General features: G+C 37.5%; 2 protein-coding genes and 1 pseudogene across 2 annotated transcripts; all 3 read left to right on the top strand.

Moving 5' to 3' along the window:
• The first annotated feature begins 1,749 nt into the window (after window positions 1–1,749).
• On the top strand, window positions 1,750–2,697 carry LOC131908231 (olfactory receptor 8K3-like). The gene has a single exon (XM_059259280.1). It carries the CDS (start codon window positions 1,750–1,752, stop codon window positions 2,695–2,697), a length of 948 nt encoding a protein of 315 aa, XP_059115263.1.
• Window positions 2,698–11,313: 8,616 nt separating this feature from the next.
• LOC131908230 (olfactory receptor 8K3-like) lies at window positions 11,314–12,252 on the top strand. The gene has a single exon (XM_059259279.1). It carries the CDS (start codon window positions 11,314–11,316, stop codon window positions 12,250–12,252), a length of 939 nt encoding a protein of 312 aa, XP_059115262.1.
• A 3,655-nt stretch (window positions 12,253–15,907) lies between these two features.
• On the top strand, window positions 15,908–16,661 carry LOC131908229 (tropomyosin alpha-4 chain-like; annotated as a pseudogene).
• Window positions 16,662–18,683: the final 2,022 nt, after the last annotated feature.

Genomic DNA, 18,683 nt, shown 5'->3' with positions numbered 1-18,683 from the left:
AGTCTGTGATTTGTCTATTCTTTGGGAAACACTATGCTTGTTTTATCAATCTGTTTTAAATTAAGTGCTGAATTCATAATATGTAAGTCTTCAAACTTCTTTATTTTTCCTGTTTGCTTATTTTGACTACCCTGGAGACTCCTTGTATTTCATGTAAATCTTATTATCGACTCTTTTGCTCCCTTTTATAACTGGCATAGAGAATTGAAAAGCTGGTTAGAATTCAAGACAAATTTCATATTAACTGCAGTGAAACTGTTTTCCTGTTTCTTTATTTCATCAATATTTTGTGTTTCTCAGAAGAGAAATTTTTTTCTTAGTTATATTTATTACTTTATACCTTAGAATCATATTTTCATTTAATTTTTATTCTTTCCTATTTTTCTTCTTTGAATTACTCTTCTTTGAATTAATATTAGATATATACATATATGATAATTATATATATGCAATTGATATCCAAACGATGATCTAGTGCCCTGAAAACTTGCTGAATTGGTTTATTAAGTTTTTTTTTTCAGCATTTAATTAGGTTCTACTAATGCTTAAGTATAAGATGTTCCCCACAGAAGCATATGTTTGGACATTTTGTCACCAGGTAAAGGCACTGTTTTGCCAGACTGTAAAACCTTAACACAGTGTCCATAGCTGGCAGACACATTCAGTGATGTAAGTTCAAGGTTACAATCCAGGTATGCCTCTGGAGTGTGCTCACTGTTACCTTATTGACTGTCATATGAGCAAGAAGTCTCAAATTCCTCTGCCACAATCCAATCTGGCTAACATCCCTACCCCAATATAGTACACTGTATCCCCTCAACCAACTGGTTAGTGATAATAAATCTGCCAACATTAAGTTTCTTGTCAAATCTTTGAACACAGAAACAAGAAAAATGACCAACATGGACTGCTTAAAATTTCCTAAAGAACAACAACAACAACAAAATCATGTTATCTGTGAATACAGCTATTTTATGCCTTTCTTTCTAATTTATAATTTTCCAATGGTTTATCTTATAATGATCTGGTAATTGTCTTAAAGTATTGTGCAGTCTCCCCCCCACCCTGCTCTCCTTTCCAAACCTTCCCTTATGGCCCCCTTTGCTTTCTTTTAAGTCATGGCCTCCATTTCTTTCAATTGATGATGAATGCATGTATGTATATACACAAATATTCCTAACTATAACCTGCACAGTTGGTTTTAAAGTTTAATCTTTCATAGTTACTTCTGGGTTTTATAATTTACTCATAATTTTTACTCCTATTCATAAGGGATGCATTTAGTTTTCTTATCTTATAGTAGATTTAACTATGGAAGTTTGATAACAAGGTAATTGAGGCTCCATGAATAGCAAGGGTGTTTGATACCTTTTATTAATTGAAGAACATCATGAGTACGAGTGTTTTGTTTGTTAGATGCTTGGTAGAATTTAATTAGGGGGCATTGCTCATGCTTCTCTTTCACTTATGTCATCCACACTGGAAATAACAATTAAAATACTAATTATATTTAAGATCCAGTGCTTCACTAACTATTTCAGATAGTACCAGTTAACTCATACTTTATTTTGTAATCTTACGTATATGCATTAATATATAAACACAATATAAAATGTATATTCGTGCTTTATAGTATAACATATATTGAATATACACACAAAATATTAAGTTGTTACTGTTGGGATCTAATATATAATCTAATTATTGTCTTTATATTTCTTACCAGCATAGGTTTCCTGAGTAGTCTACATGGATACATACAATCTTACAGTTTTCAAGTACTTCATTCTAACTGGAATCACAGTTCTCCCTGAGCTGGATGCCCCCTTATTTGGACTTTTCCTCATCGTATACATGATCTCTGTGGTGGGTAATTTGGGCTTGATCATCCTCACCAAAATAGACTCCAGGCTTCAGACACCTATGTACTTCTTCCTTAGACAGCTGTCTTTCACTGACCTTGGCTATTCAACTGCTGTGGGGCCCAAAATGTTAATAAACTTCGTTGTTGATCAACCTACAATTTCCTATCATTGGTGCTCAATCCAGCTGACCTTCTTCAGTGTGTTTATCACTACTGAAGTTTTTGTTCTGTCAGCTATGGCTTATGACCGCTATGTAGCCATCTGCCATCCATTATTGTACACAATTATCATGTCACAAAGATTGTGCCATGTGCTGGTGGCAATACCTTACCTCTATAGTATTTTTATATCTTTATTGACAGTTATCAAGATTTTCATTTCATCATTTTGTGGCCATAATATCATCAGACATTTCTACTGTGACAGTCTGCCACTGATATCATTGCTGTGCTCAGACACACGTGAAATTAAGCTGATAATTTTAATCTTTGCAACTTTTAATTTGGTTTCTTCTCTTCTGGTGATCTCCATATCCTACATCCTGATCCTTGTAGCAATTTTCAGGATGAACTCTTCAGAGGGCAGGCACAAGGCCTTTTCTACCTGTGGCTCCCATCTGACAGTGATAGTAATATTCTATGGGACTCTATTTTTTATGTATGCACAACCAAAGTCCAATCACTCATTTGAAACTGGTCAAATGGCCTCTGTGTTCTATACACTGGTTATACCCATGCTGAATCCCATGATCTACAGTTTGAGGAACAAAGAGGTGAAGCAGGCCATTCATAGAAAATGTAAAATGTGTGTGAATATTCTACTTAAATTGTAAAAGGATAGGATATAGTAAAAAGAAAATACATGGTAGTTTATATGTAGCATACCTAATATTCCTTTAGCTGGGTAATGCTGTCTTTTCAAATGGCCAAGATTCTATGTGATAAGTATGGATATACAGAAAACTAATTATTGATTAATTCATAGTGATCACTTTCGTATGACTTATATATTTGTAGGTTTTATAATGTAAAGTTTTAGTTGGATTTCATTTCCACAAATCATGCCATATATCTTGCTTCTTGTTCCCTTCAAATAAATTCATTTAAGCTAAAAAACATGATCCCTTCACGTACATTTTATATCTAGTGCTCTAATTCCTAATATTGTAAAATATAAAGCATGTCTATATACACAATCACATGAGATCATATAATGTTCTGCTAGAAATTTTAGATGATGAAAGACAAGAGGAGCAAGGATAATTATTTCTATCCTTGAGACTTAAGAAAAGAAAAAGAAGGAGACAAAGAATAATCTCTGACTTTTTTACACGTGGAATCTAAAAAACTCTCAACAAGTGGGTCCCTCTTCACAGTCCTGGATGTCTCCTATGGAAGTTTGATATTTATGTGTCTGCGGCCACAATCTCATCATTCCTATGCAATAACAAAGTAACTTCTTTGTTTTGTACCCTGGCATCCCCATGTTGAATGCCTTGATCTATTATGTGAGAAACTAAGATGTAAAATATTCCCTACAAAGGACATGGAAACATTGCCCAATACTTTTTCTTAAAGTTAAAGAGCAAAGTGATTCTAGCAAGTCATCACATGGATATCACTCTTTCATTTATGAGACTTATAAAGAGGAGCAAGCCCATGAGGCCTCTACACATGTTTAGAATTTCCATGCCATGTATTGTCACAATCAAATCATTATAATCAGGAACAGAAAAGCAAAATACTTCCTTAAGAAAGAGATGAGTTATACATACAATTACTGATGCAATATTTTTGTGTGTGCAATTGACCAAAACTGCAGATAAATAGAATCATTGTACTGTGTGACATGTGAGGACGTGATCCTGTATTTTTTAAATTATTCTAATAAAATAATCAATGTCCTTGTGTCTATCTAACTGTATTTTTCACATTTCTCCTCCTTTAACTTTAATAGTTGTCTATGATGTTATTTATAATCACTCTTATTAGTAGGGCAGGGAGTGCAGACATCTGACTGTTCTCAAATAGCCACATTCCACACAGGAAAACTAAGGTCCTCATGTTCTGTCATCTGTGTTTTCACCTTTACTGACTGCCTTAGCAAGTTATTAATCTTTAACATAGCAGCATGTTTAATGGCTCAGTCAGTGTAGCATTTGATTTAGTCAAAAATAACGTGTCTATATTTCATAGTATGAGAATTATTTTTGGCTTTTTTGAAATTCCCCACACTGACTTATAGAGTGGTTAGAAGAATTCCCAATTGTACCAAGAGTGAAGGAGGATTCCCTTTTCCCAACATGTTTTCCAAAATCTGTCATTGCTTGATCTGTTAATCTCAAAGCTGTTTTGATTTACACTTCACTAATTGGTAGGGATGATGAACACTTTTTAAAAATATTTTTCAGTCAACTTTTTCTTCTTTTTAGTACTCTTTGTTGAGACCCCAGGGACATTTTTGAATGAGACATTTGGATTTTTGACTATTAGTTTGCTTGTTATAGTTCTTCCTATGATCTGAATATTAACCTCCTGCACGATGTATAGCTGATAAAGATTTTTGCTCATTCTAAAGCCTTCCTCTTCACCTATGACACTACAGAAGCTTCTTAGTTTTATGATTTCCCACTTGTCAATTGTTGGCTTTCATTTTGAGCAAATGAAGTCCCATTCATGAAGTCCTTTCCTATACCTATATACCCTATGGTACTCCCTGAGTTTCCTCTTAAAGTTTCAGTGTCAGGATTTCACATTTAGGTCTTTGATCCATTTGGAGTTAGTCTTTGTGGAAGGAGATAGATATGAGTATAATTTCATTCTTTTCCCTGTGGATATACATGTCCCCAGCACTGTTATGATGGAGACACTTTCTTTTTTACAGTTTTTATTGTTATTGTTGTTGTTGTCATCTTTGTCAAATATTAAATGGCTGAAGTGACTTGTACTCAGGTTTGGCCCTCCAATTTTCTTCCAATATTTACGTGTCCGTTTTTATGTCAGTACTCTGTCTTTTAGTTACTATAGTTATGGAATATAACATAAAGCTATATATCCCAGCTATGCCACTCTTTGACATATGCACAAAGGATTCAACAGCCTACTCCAGAGATACTTGCTTAGCCAGGTTCATGCTGCTCTATTCACAAAAGCTAGGAAATGGAAACAACCCAAATGTTCTTTAGCTGATGAATAGACAATGAAGATGTGGTATAAATATTCTATGGAATATTATTCAAGTGCAAAGAAAAATGAAATCATGAACATTACAGGTAAATTGATGGACAATAGAAATGATCAAGCCAAACAAGACAAGATCATACTTAGTGAAGTAACCTAGACCCAGAAAGACAAGTGTTGCATGTTCTCTCTCATCTGTGGTTACTAGCTCCAAGTATTCAGATGTGATACAAAGTCCCTCACCAGAAACTAAAAAGGGACCATGTCAGTGTTAGGATAGGCAAAGACTAAAGATAAGAATAGAAGAGTACTCATGATCTGATAGGGAAATCGGAAAAGGAGAGAGGGGTTCTAATTATAGAGGGAAGAAAGAGATAACTACAGAGGGATGAGAGACATGGTAAAATAACAGTAAAGCTGTCTTAATAAAAAGTCATAAGAGAGGTGGATCTCTGGGAGTCCAATTAGCGAGAATGAGGAGGGTTTATATGAGAGAGAATTGTTGAGACCAAGGTTGGATAAAGCACAGAGACAAATAGTCAAACAAACAGAAACACATGAAATATGAACCAATGGCTGAGGGGTCACCAACTGGATCAGGCCCTCTGAGTGGGTGAGACAGTTGATTGGCCTGATCTGTTTGGGAGGCATCCAGGCACTGGCACTGGGTCCTGTGCTCATTGCATGAGTCGGCTGTTTGAAACCTGGGGCCTATGCAGGGTCGCTTGGCTCGGCCTGGGAGGAGGGGACTGGACCTACCTGGACTGAGTCCACCAGGTTGATCTCAGTCTGTGGGGAAGGCTTTGCCCTGGAGGAGATTGGAATGGGAGGCGGGCTGGGGGGATGGTGAGGGGGCGGGAGGGGGGAGAACAAGGGAATCTGTGCCTGTATGTAGAACTTAATTGTATTGCAAAATAAAAATTAAAAAAAAAAGTCCATAAAAAAAAAAGTCATAAGGAATTATACGACTATTTGTCTTAAAACCTATAATATGCACAAATGTATATATAAATGAAAATTTCCCATCTGGATTGATGGTATTCTTCCCAAGAGCCAAATACCAGTAACAAAAATCCAATAGCAGGCTTAAATAGCCCTCCTTTTAGGTTTTCTTTTACTTTTTTTTTTAAATTTTATTTTACAATACAATTCAGTTCTACATATCAGCCACGGATTCCCTTGTTCTCCCCACTCCTGCCCCCCTCACCTTCCCTCCATCCCACCCCCCATTCCCACCTCCTCCAGGGCAAAGCCTCCCCCGAGGACTGAGATCAACCTGGTGGACTCAGTCCAGGTAGGTCCAGTCCCCTCCTCCCAGGCCGAGCCAAGTGACCCTGCATAGGCCCCAGTTTTCAAAAAGCCAACTCATGCAATGAGCACAGGACCCAGTCCCACTGCCTGGATGCCTCCCAAACAGATCAAGCCAATCAACTGTCTCACCCATTCAGAGGGCCTGATCCAATTGGGGACCCCTCAGCCATTGGTTCATAGTTCATGTGTTTCCATTGGTTTGGCTATTTGTCCCTGTGCTTTATCCAACCTTGGTCTCAACAATTCTCGCTCATTTAAACCCTCCTCATTCTCGCTAATTGGACTCCCAGAGATCCACCCGGGGCCTAGCCGTGGATCTTTGCATCCAGATCCCTCAGTCATTGGATGGGGTTTCTAGCATGACAATTAGGGTGTTTGGCCATCCCATCACCAGAGTAGGTCAGTTTGGGCTGTCTCTTGACCATTGCCAGCAGTCTATTGTGGGGGTATCTTTGTGGATTTCTGTGGGCCTCTTTAGCACTTTGCTTCTTTCTATTCTCATGTGGTCTTCATTTACCATGGTCTCCTATTCCTTGTTCTCCCTCTCTGTTCTTGATCCAGCTGGGATCTCCCGCTGCCCCCAAGCTCTCTTTCCCTCGCCCCTTGCCCTAGACATCTCTGATCAAAAACTAAAAGGAGGAGGATCAATCTCTGCCTTTTAGTTTTTGATCAGAGATGTCTACAGACTCCCAAAACAGGAAGCATATTCCTATTGCCCTTTGTTGTCCCCTAGTGGTGAAAGTGCTGAAGACAACATGGACTCACATCCAGAGGCCCCTGAGCTGGAACTGACCTGAATGCTTCCGATCTGATGACTAGCTTTCATCAGAAGACACCATGCAAGCTTTCAAAGTGGGAAATCAACAAAAGTCATACCCAGCTATGATGCTTACGAGCCACAACAACGAACAGCATGGAACGATAACCCTAAGAGTGCAATAATAGTCTGCACACTTTGACAGTAACCAACAGCTCTCTAATGGGACTTAAAATTCACTGAACAAGAGGAAAATCATGCCTGGTACTGAGATTTGACCAGCTATCCAGTGAAGGTGAACTTATGGATCTTGAAAGAGATCTTAAAACTGCCACATTAATAAATCTGCAGAACCCATAACTACATTCTAGACAACCAACAAATCCAAAGATATTATTAGAGTAGCCTATAAAGAAAAAAATATAATAAAATAATAATAAAAATTTAGAAAATATGACAATATTTATTTAGTTAGACATTACCTATTATGAGGTTCCTGAAATGTAAATGTACTGATTTTCCAATTAAATGATATAGTGCAGTTAAATAGAGAAATAAGTAAGATCTAAATATGTGGATTTTTTTATGAGGCACTCTCTTTGCCTCTATAAAATTTCAAAGATCAAATGAGAAGAAATAAAATGAAATGTCCCAGTGTGAATTTTAGTTCATTAACTAGTCTTGTGTACTGAATATCAGCAGAGGACACATCACTTAAGGCCTTCTTTTTCAACTGTAAAAGGAGTCAGTGTGTTTCCATTTGTACATGGGATGGCTGAATTACAAGAGCCAGAATTATGACCTTATAAAATCTTCATTTGTAATGAAAATATGATTTAAGGAGGTGGATATAATTTCCAGTTATTAATAGTTTGACTGTAATGTCTAATTTTATGTATGAATTTGACAGACCTAAAGAATACCCCAATAGTCAATGACTGTTATTTCTACTAGTGCTTGAAAAGGTCTATTGATGAGTCCATGTAAAGAATAAATAGACATAGGGAAATCTATTATGGCCTCAACCATGGACATGGAGCTACAGGCAACTGAGGAATTCTGAGAGGAGGAGACGCAGTCTTTACACGATAGACCTCCCAAACTGGTGACCCGATAACAAGTGGCCAGCCCTTAAAACACATGCATACAAGTAACGTTATTTGGGCTGAGCAAGTTGTATTTACACACACACACACACACACACACACACACACACACACATACACACATATACACACACAAAGCGAGAGACAGACAGACAGACAGACAGATAGACACACATATGGAAATATATATATTTTTACATACTTAGGAATGTGTGTGTGTGTGTGTACTTGTAAAAACAATTAAAAATAAAGTCTATGAATTTGAACAGGAACAAGGGAGGAGTTCATAGGAAAACTGGAGGGAGGAAAGAGAAAGAGGGAAACAAATGTAACTATATTTATAATAAAATGATGTATATGTCTTACACACACACACACACACACACACACAATTACAGTGGAACCACTTGGCCTGCCATGAAGCTGTGGCCATCAGGGTTTTTAAGCCTTTAGTCTAAGACTAGACCCACTTGTATTTCACAGTCATTCTGGGGAATTTCTTAGTTTCCATATGACACACACACATAGAGAAATGCACGTAGAGGCAGAGACTCAGAGGGATAGAGAGACACATAGGGAGATAGTTAGTTTGAATCCTATTTGCTGAAGACCCTTAAATGAATCACCTGTAATTAATGTTCCTGACTAACAATCAGTAAGCAAAACCTAAGTATTTTCAAACTCATATACTTTAGGGACATGCAACTAATTGCATGGCATTTCTTTAGTAAGCATCAAGTCTCCAAAGATTAGAATACATAAATTCATAAATTGTTCTAAGTAGTGTAAGGATGACATGCCGGAACCAAACAGAAACTTCATAGATGTCGTTGTAGGTAATAAGCAGAATGTTTCTATGAGGATGTATACTAGATACATTCACAATTCTTTCAAAGATTCCTGCAGTGCTTTCTATCACTCTGCAATGCCTGCATATAAATAGCTCCCCACATTTTATTTATTACATTTTTATTTTATTTATTTATTTATTACATTTATAATTTCATATTATAGTATGGGTGAACAAGCTATATGCCCATAAGAGTCTTTTAAAAATCATGATATTGCTTTCAATGATTAAGTTTTATATAGCTAACTTTATCTCTAACAGAAAAGAAACAGACCCAATGAAGCTCTGCTGAAAAGATACTTTGTTAGTATTTTTAACGGCAGAATCACACAGCTACAGAGATCCAAGCTTTCTTTTGAAAGTCCAAATACTTAGACATTGGATTTCCTTAGATTTTCTTTTTGATCTTTTGAAAAACAATCCAGGCTTCAAATATTATTTAAGTGTATGTACAAATTCAATTATTCCACTGTACATTTAAAAGTAAAATGGGAATTCTCACGTTTCCCCATAAAGAACATGATTATGAAAATAAATGTATTGAAGTACTCAGACGTATGTTCGTGATGCAATGTCCAGAATGTTCTTCCATTCTAGTGGAATCTGACAGGCTCCAGGAAAAAGAAATCTAAAAAAATAGACAACATTATAAGAAAATTATGTTCCTTTTCATAGGACTCTAAAAGAATGTCTTTTCATTATCTGATACATAGAAAAGTTTTATTGACAACACACATTATGCTTTATAGTATTTGGTGATTGTAGAAAAAAGATGAAGAAAAATAAGAATAAATTTATGGTTTTTAACATTTACTGTAGCTATCTGATAATTTCATCTGATTTAAATTTCTGTACTTCTCATGTGAGGAAGACATATTCTGGGAAGCTGGTAAGACATAATGAGGTCTCAACATCATAAGCAATATTTCAATTAATGTACTTGCATGTCATAATTAATGAGCTGTATGTTTAATGTAACAAAGTATATGATTTTATTTTCATCACAGTTAATTTAGAGACTTTTCTCTACCATTTTTATTAACAATTATCATATCTGTGTAGGACTCATTTGTCTCTTAAGGCAGTGTTGGTACTCACAAAAGCTTTAAAATAGGAGACTAGTTTGTAGATATATGCCTTCCTCCTTTCAGAAGACTTTCAAGGACATGCTGTTTATATATCATAAGTATAATGAGCTTTAGAAACAAGCATTTTTGCCAAAATAACCCTTTGTTAGGATTATAACAAGATCTAGCACTGAAAATATTTATGTATAAATATTATGCACATTATGTATGGGTGTGTCTTATACACATTTTTCTAAACTTTTCTAGTCAAGACACAATTATTAAAAATCAAAATATAACAGACTTTTATTTCCACACAAAGACACTTAATATCCACTCTGATGTTTACTCTGACCCTATGATCTGTTTTCTTATTTTAAATTTTATTTATTTATTTATTTATTATGTATATATAGCTAAATAATTGGCTGCATTGATGGATGTGCACCATGTGCATGCCTGGTGCCTTCAGAGGCAAAAAGAGAGCATAAGGAACCTGGCAATAGGAGTTAAGTAAGCTGCCACACGGGGGCTGTGAGTGAGACCTGGATCCTCTACAGGGTCAGCGGTTGCTCCTAATTGCTGAGCTATCACTCCAGCCACTGCTCTGTTTCCTCATTCAGACACTGTCCAACATTTATCCAGTGTATTCAGGTTACAACGCATTCTGGAATAAAGGCTTCATGGTACTTTTCTTTTCATAATAGTTCCTACATGCTTTATAAATTTGAGGTTTGCTATTTTTATAACATCAAAATAATTATTTAATCATATTACTAAAAGCAATGTATAAGACTCACTATAACATTGACTTTATAAAAACAACTAACTGAAAACTTTTAAATAGTACAATAATAATTATATATGAAACTACAAAATTCATAACATTGACTCTACTATTAAATGTCATTTTCTATTTATATCTTGTCTCACTTCTGACAAAAACAATGCAATTATGCCCTGAGTTAGTACTGCATTATTTAAATAAAACTTAACTGAAAACTTAAATTCTAGTTAAAATTTTTATAGTAAAGATATTTTCATTTGCAAATAACATAATTGGAAATTTCAGAGGTGTCTAATTTACATTTGTTACAGATTTTCCCAGAAGATAATGCAGAAAAGTTATTGGGTGGACTGATGTATCAATCCAGAACATCAGTTAGCTATAAGGCCAGATGGAGACATCCAACCTCACAGTGGTGACTGAATTCATCCTGCTGGGCATCAATGACCGTCCTGAGCTGCAGGCCCCATTGTTCGGATTGTTCCTCATCATCTATCTGATCTCACTGGTGGGCAACATGGGCATGATCATCCTCACCATGGTGGATCCCCGGCTGCAAACACCCATGTACTTCTTTCTCAGACACCTGGCTATCACTGATCTTGGTTATTCTACAGCTGTTGGACCCAAAATGCTGGTAAATTTTGTCGTGGATGAAAATACAATCACTAATCATCTTTGTGCAACACAGCTAACTTTCTTTCTTGTGTTCATCATTTGTGAACTTTTTATTCTGTCTGCAATGTCCTATGACCGCTATGTGGCCATCTGTAAGCCTCTGCTCTACACTGTCATCATGTCACAGAGGGTCTGTTGGATGCTAGTGGCAGTTCCTTATTTCTATAGTGTCATTATTTCTCTTCTAATCACTATAAAAATTTTTGCTCTGCCCTTTTGTGGCTACAGGATCATTAGTCATTTCTGTGATAGTCTCCCTTTAATATCATTGCTCTGCTCAAATACACATGAAATTGAAATTATAATTTTGATTTCAGCAGGGTTTAATTTGGTTTCCTCTCTAGTGGTCCTCCTATTTTCTTACCTACTCATTCTTATAGCCATTTTTAGGATGAATTCAGCTGAAGGAAGGCAGAAAGCTTTGTCTACCTGTGGGTCCCACTTGACCGTGGTCATCGTCTTCTATGGGACTTTGATATTTATGTATGTGCAGCCCAAGTCAAGTCACTCCTTTGACACTGATAAGGTGGCATCCATCTTTTATACTCTGGTTATCCCCATGTTGAATCCCTTGATCTATAGTCTAAGGAACAAAGATGTAAAATGTGCCCTACAAAGGTTGTGGAAAATATTATGTAATGTTTTTTCTTAATGTTTTACATAAAGTGAATCCTATAAATTTTAATATAAGCATTTTCATTTCTGTGTGTGTATATAGCTTAATAGGAAGCAAAGAGAAATCATCCAACATGTATTCATCTAGTGTCTTAAAATTTTTCACCCACTGTTAGTTGTTCTAAATAAATAAATTAAACATAGAAAATGTACTTTTAATTGAAATTTGTTAAATTTTCTAAGAAACTTCATAAGTTTAATAAAGGAATGATCTAGTATAAGGAATAATTTAATTTTCATTAGTCACCAGATAAATAAGAACTAAAATGAAAATGAGATACAGCCTGTGCATATCCCATTTTTATTTATTTTATTTTATATTATTATTAATATGGCCCTCACTGGCCTGTAACTCTTTACATATACCATTCTGGTCTTGAACTCACTGAGGGCCATGTGCCTCTGTCTCATCAATGCTAAAATTAAAGATGTACACCACCATGCCTGGCTCCCATTACTATCCAAAGGATCATTGATTCTCTGCCATATCAGATGAACAGCAGGTGGAAATTGGGGTTCAGGGTGTCAGCCCATGAGAAGAAAAACTCTCTGATGGATATAAACCTCATTAAGCAAGGCCATGAAGCTACAGACTCCAGAATGTTTTTTGCTTCTGTTGTCCTTCTACACATTTGCTGCTACAATCTTTCTCTGGCATCTGTTATGAAGTGTGTTACTATGGGGAGTCTCCCACTGCCTATATTGTAGTATGTTTATATCATGAAAACATCCCAATCTACTGGGCACTTATATCTGTGGATTGTTAGGAAGATGACTCCTCCTTGAACTGTACTGTCTAAATTGGTAATGAGAATTTTGATGAATAAAAATGAATACAAGGAAATGCTACACAGTCAGGGCTTATGAGTCCCACTTAGGAGCTGCTTTAGATCACAGCTCCGATTTATGATTTAGGAAAATATTTGAGTCCAGGAGCCAGGCTCATTTAAATTCCTTTGATCTTAATGCTGGGAAACACAGCCACAGGTTTCTTATGTGCCATTAGTTAGTACTAAGCTTCAAGATAGCTTTAGATTAGACCAGATGCCTTGCTAATGATCTTTAAGATAAACATTCTCAGAAAAAAAAAATCAATCTTTACTTCACAAGGACACACTGAACTATCTGGCTAGGTCCTAAATACAAAATGGCCCAATTATTGCTAGCTGGCAAATGATTAATTATTTGCACCCATTCCTGATCTCAATTTGTGAAAATAATTTCTGACTAGTCAGGGTTACAGAAAATAATTTGACTCTGTGGCCCAAAAAATAAGGCTACAAATTTCTTTTGACAGTCAGGAGTCACACACAGGTCAGAAAGTACATTTTGAGACTTAAAGTGCCACAGTATCTTGGAAGTGCAGACTTGAGATGATGCTAAAATATACGATAATTGGACCTGAGCCTGAACTGAATTATCTGTGACATTCCAGTTGTCTCCCTGTCCCAAGACTTGAGCTAACACTCTCCTGCTCTCTGTGATAGGAGAGGGCACCCAGATTCATGGCTATAGGTGTTAGTTCAAAATGTTTACATAGTCATGGGTTAGTTTGTTTTGCTTTTCTCCTACCTGGGGCATGTTTTTACCTATAATCATTCACCTGAGAAATGGTATGTGACTTTTTTTTTGGTTTTTCAAGACAGGGTTTCTCTGTGTAGCTTTGCACCTTTCCTGGAACTTGCTTTGTAGACCAGGCTGGCCTCGAACTCACAGAGATCCGCCTGCCTCTGCCTCCCAAGTGCTGGGATTAAAGTCCTGCGCCACCACTGCCCCCCCTTTTTTTACTCATGTATTATCTAAAAAAATTCTGTTGATGTATTTAAATGTTGAAGGGAAAGAGCAATTGAGAAAGAACAACATGAGAATAAATAGCATGATGAGAACAGCATAGGAGAATAAAGAAAGAAATCATTAAGAGAATGTGTGAGTATCTTCATTTTTCCCTACCCCTCAGATAGAAAAGTCATAGCTTCACCAATGCTGGGGAATTCCCTTCATGCCTCCATTAGTTCTCCCCTAAGATCCATGACCATACTAGCTACAGGTAGTTAGCTGTGATTACAGTGCTGATTATAATTTCTGTCAGTTTAGTTGGCCTTAAGTCCAAATAGGGATCTTTTAGTTAGTACCAAGATGTAAGTGCCACTATTTCACCTTATGAAAAATAATGTCTACACAAAATAATCTTAAGGGAAGGGGTAATAGACTAGATGATGTAGACGGACTCGGGTAGGAAGACTGGAATGGGAAGATCAGGTGGGGAGGGATGGGGAATGCGGGGAAAGACAGCTAAAATTGACAGGCATTTGAGGGATGGTATGGAAACCTAGTGGAGTAGAAACTTCCTAACATATATTAAGGCTATCCTAATAAAATCTCCAAATAATGAGGGAGACAGAGTCCTATCTGGATGCCATCTCTTGTCACCAAATGAAGCTTCCAGTACCAAGATTGAATCACATCCAATTGAGTTGCTGGCTAAAGAGGTCCCATAGAAATCCTCAAATAACCGTGTGGTTGCAAAACAATAGGTTGATCTTCACAAACTGACAGCAAGGTTCCATTGCTGAAAATGATTCCCACACAACTCATTGAATAAGGAAAGGTCAAGCTTGTGCCTACATAGAACCTTCACCCCTATGTTCTATTGTTTTGGGTATGGGAAGACACTCCTCAGGCTACCAAAAGATAAACATATACAATAACTCAGTCACAAACCCTTTGATAGACAATGCTGTCCTGCCTGCAAAATATGCTAGGACAATGGTAGTACAAACCTTGTGAGAGTAACTAACTAGTAAGTGATTTGACTTAAGACCCACTCCATGAACTGAAGCCCATACTTAATGCTGCTTGAGTGGCCAAGAACCTGAGACTAGATAGTCCAAAAACCAAATACTACTTTACTAAAAAGAAAAGTAGTGATAAAATTACTCCTAGTGATGTTCTTCTGTACTCATAGATCAATGCCTTTTTCAGCCATCATCAGACAAGCTTCCTCCTGCAGCAGATGGGACAAATACAGAGACCCACATCCAGACAGTACACACACAGAGAGAGAGAGAGAGAGAGAGAGAGAGAGAGAGAGAGAGAGAGAGAGAGAGAGAGAGAGAGCGCTTAGAATTCTCAATTCTAAATGGGATGACTTTATAAAATCCCTCCCTCAGAGCTCAGAGAACCCTGCAGAAGAGAAGGCAGAGTGTAAGAGCCAGAGAAAATGGAAGACAACAGGAGAACATGACCCTCTAAATCAACCGAGCAAAGCTCATATGAACTCATAGAGACTAAAGCTGTAAGCACCGGGCCTGCAGAGGTCTTCACCAGGTCTTCTGTGTATATATTATGGCTTTGAGTTTAGTGTTTTTAATGAGACTCTTAAGTGTGTGAAGAAATGGGTCCCTGATTCTTGTGTGTTCTCTTAGGCTCTTTTCCTTCTGCTGGTTTGCCTTGTCCAATGTCGTCGTGATGTTTTTATCTTACTATATTTTATATTGTTATATTTTGTTGTTATCTCTTAGAAGCCTATTATTTTTATGAAAGACAGAAAAGGAGTGGATCCCCCAGCGTGGCCATCGCTCGCAGGCCTGGGCATAGCCGCCCAGCGTCGCAGGAGCCCAGTGGAGCACACCATGGCGGGCCTCAACTCACTGGAGGCAGTGAAGCACAAGATCCAGGCCCTGCAGCAGCAGCAGAGGGACAACGCGGAAGACCACGTGCAGGGCATGCAGCGCCAGCTGGAAGCCAAAAGCGAGCAGCACTAGAAAGCTGAAGGAGTTGTGGCTGCTCAACTGCCACATCCAGCTGGTGGAGGAGGAGCTGGACCACGCTCAGGAGCGACAGGCCACAGCCCTGTAGAAGCTAGAGGAGGCAGAGAAGGCTGCAGGTCAGAGAGAAAGAGGGGCATGAAGGTGATAGAGAACCGAGCCATGAAAGATGAGAAGGTGGAGATCCAGGAGATGCAGCTTGAAGAGGCCAAGCACATAGCCAAGGAGGCTGACCTCAAGTCAGAGGAGGTAGCACCTGGAGGGCGAGCTGAGGAGAGGAGAGGAGTGTGCAGAGGTGTCCGAACTAAAGTGTGGGGACCTGGAAGAGGAACTCAAGAATGTCACTAACAACCTCAAGTCACTAGAGGCTATTTCTGAAAAGTATTCTGAAAAGGAGGATAAGTATGAAGAAGAAATTAAGCTTCTGTCTGACAAACTGAAGGAGGCTGAGACGCGAGCTGAGTTTGCAGAGAGGACAGGTTCCAAACTGGGGAAGACAGTAGATAACCTGGAAGAAAAACTTGTCCAGGCCAAAGAAGAGAATGTGGGCTTACATCACACTCTGGATCACACACTAAACAAACTTAACTGTATATAACCCAAACCAGAAGAGTCCTGTTCCAACACCAACAGGACTCCAGAGAGTGTGCCTTGTCTTCCTGTCTTGTAAGAAGTTCCTCTTGTTAATATATCTCCACCTCGCAGGAAATGCTAAGCAGACAATGAATTAATGACCAAATATTTTGTATCAGACGAGCTTTGAGCACCAGTTAAGTGTCTTTCCTTTTTCTTTTAAATGGCACCAGCTTCTTCAGCTAGTTTTGTTCTTAAATTGCGTTTATTCCTAAAATAGGGAGGGAATTTCACATTTAGTGCAGTTGCTTAAAGTTGAGGGCATTTGGTTCCTGGGAATTAGTCAGCCCTACACTTTCAAACACAGGCTCAAGTATCTGATAGTATCTGATCGCTGTTGGGGAAATTATGGGAGGCTGGGAGTTGTCACAAGAAAAAGTGTAGGAATTTTCCACATAGAGGAAAAATTAAGAAGAGGCTAATATTGGAAGTCAAGTCATAGCTAGATTGGCCTGATCATGCTGAGTTGTCTCCACACTCCACTGTGCAGAACAAATTTTTAAGCATTCCAAGTGAGGATGCTGGGGTCATTGCCCATGTGTCTTCTGATAGATCCTGGATTTTGTTCTGTGTGCATTTTCCTTTCACTCCAAAATTGTTCTCTGAGGAGCAAGTGTCTTATCCCAGGATTTATCTGCTGTGGTCTAATGACATGCTTAGCAAGGAATATAGCAGAGTCCAATCCTTTTCAGATCAGTCATGTCAAAGGCTGCTAGCAAAGTCAGGCACCGTGGTGCACACCTTTATTACCAGTGCTCATTAGACAGAGGCAGGTGGATCTCTTGTGAGTTTAAAGCCGACCTGGTCTACAGAGTGAGTTCCAAGCCATTCAGGGCTACATAATGAGATCCTGTCTCAAATAATAAACAAAGAGACTGCTAGCCATCAATATATTGAGGAGACTGTTCTAATAACAAATGTCAGGCAACAAAAGGTCCCTCCAGCAGCAAATTGATAGAAAAAGAAAGTGGTTTAACTTCATCTCCATTGCTCAGGGAACAACAAATGGAAGCCTGACTTTGCCAAGACTTGAATTCCTTCAGAAGTGACACTAATAAAAGACCAAGATATTCATTATTGAACTGGATGTGGAGTATTCTGTAGGGTGCACATTTTTGGGGGCTCTGTTGTAGTTCTGCTTTCTCAGTTAACATCTCATACTGAAACATTCTATTTTCCCTAGCAGTGTAGAGACAACTCCATTTTACAATTCTGACTGAAAATCACCCTGCTTCTAGCTTATCCAAACCTCTGCCCCACACTCCTATTTATTAAGTATCCCATTACCAGGGAGATGAACTTTTAACAAATTGTGCAATTGAATAAAACCTACTCTGTTTTAGATTCTTGCAATTGTATCATATGTGATAATACCACTTTTTCTACATTTTGATCAAATACATTTTTATATAAAAAAGAAAGTGAGTGGATCTGGATAACAGTGGTGGTGGGAGGAACTGGGATGAGTAAAGAGAGGGGAAACTGTAATAAGTATATATTGTATAGGTAAAGGATCTTATGAATAAAAGACAAAAAGTAAAGATGCAGTAAATTTATGCAATAATGTCATATAGCAAAACTTAAAAAAGATTAATTTAAAAAGGAAACACTATTGAAAGACTAGAACTTTTATTTTTTCTACTTATATGGCATGTAATTTCTATATTTAAAAGTTGATCAGTACTTGAATCTGGAAAAGATTTGGAAATTTAAAGATGAAACAAATTTGTAATACATGGATACAATCTAGGACATGGAGAAAATTTTTTTGGTGTTGAAAATATTCTGTGTATTGATTTAGGTTTTGCACAGTAAGTTCAAACAGCATACAGTTTTTAAAACATCAATTTGTATGATTTATACTCTATTACATGTAAATGCACCTCAATTCTTATGCATATTGAAGTCACCTCAGCAATTAATATTGCTGTCATGGCAATGTCTATTATCCCAAAGGACCCATGCCTTTACTCAGGGTGTACAACAATTGGGTACTCATCACAATAGG

The sequence above is a fragment of the Peromyscus eremicus genome, chromosome 4 (assembly GCF_949786415.1).
Source record: "Peromyscus eremicus chromosome 4, PerEre_H2_v1, whole genome shotgun sequence".
Taxonomy (NCBI): domain Eukaryota; kingdom Metazoa; phylum Chordata; class Mammalia; order Rodentia; family Cricetidae; genus Peromyscus; species Peromyscus eremicus.
The sequence above is the reverse complement of the archived record's forward strand: the minus strand, read 5'-3'. Positions and strand labels throughout refer to the sequence as shown.

Excerpts from the sequence above, each read along its gene's own strand:
- LOC131908231 (XM_059259280.1), top strand. The coding sequence starts at position 1,750 with ATGGATACATACAATCTTACAGTTTTCAAGTACTTCATTCTAACTGGA.
- LOC131908230 (XM_059259279.1), top strand. The coding sequence starts at position 11,314 with ATGGAGACATCCAACCTCACAGTGGTGACTGAATTCATCCTGCTGGGC.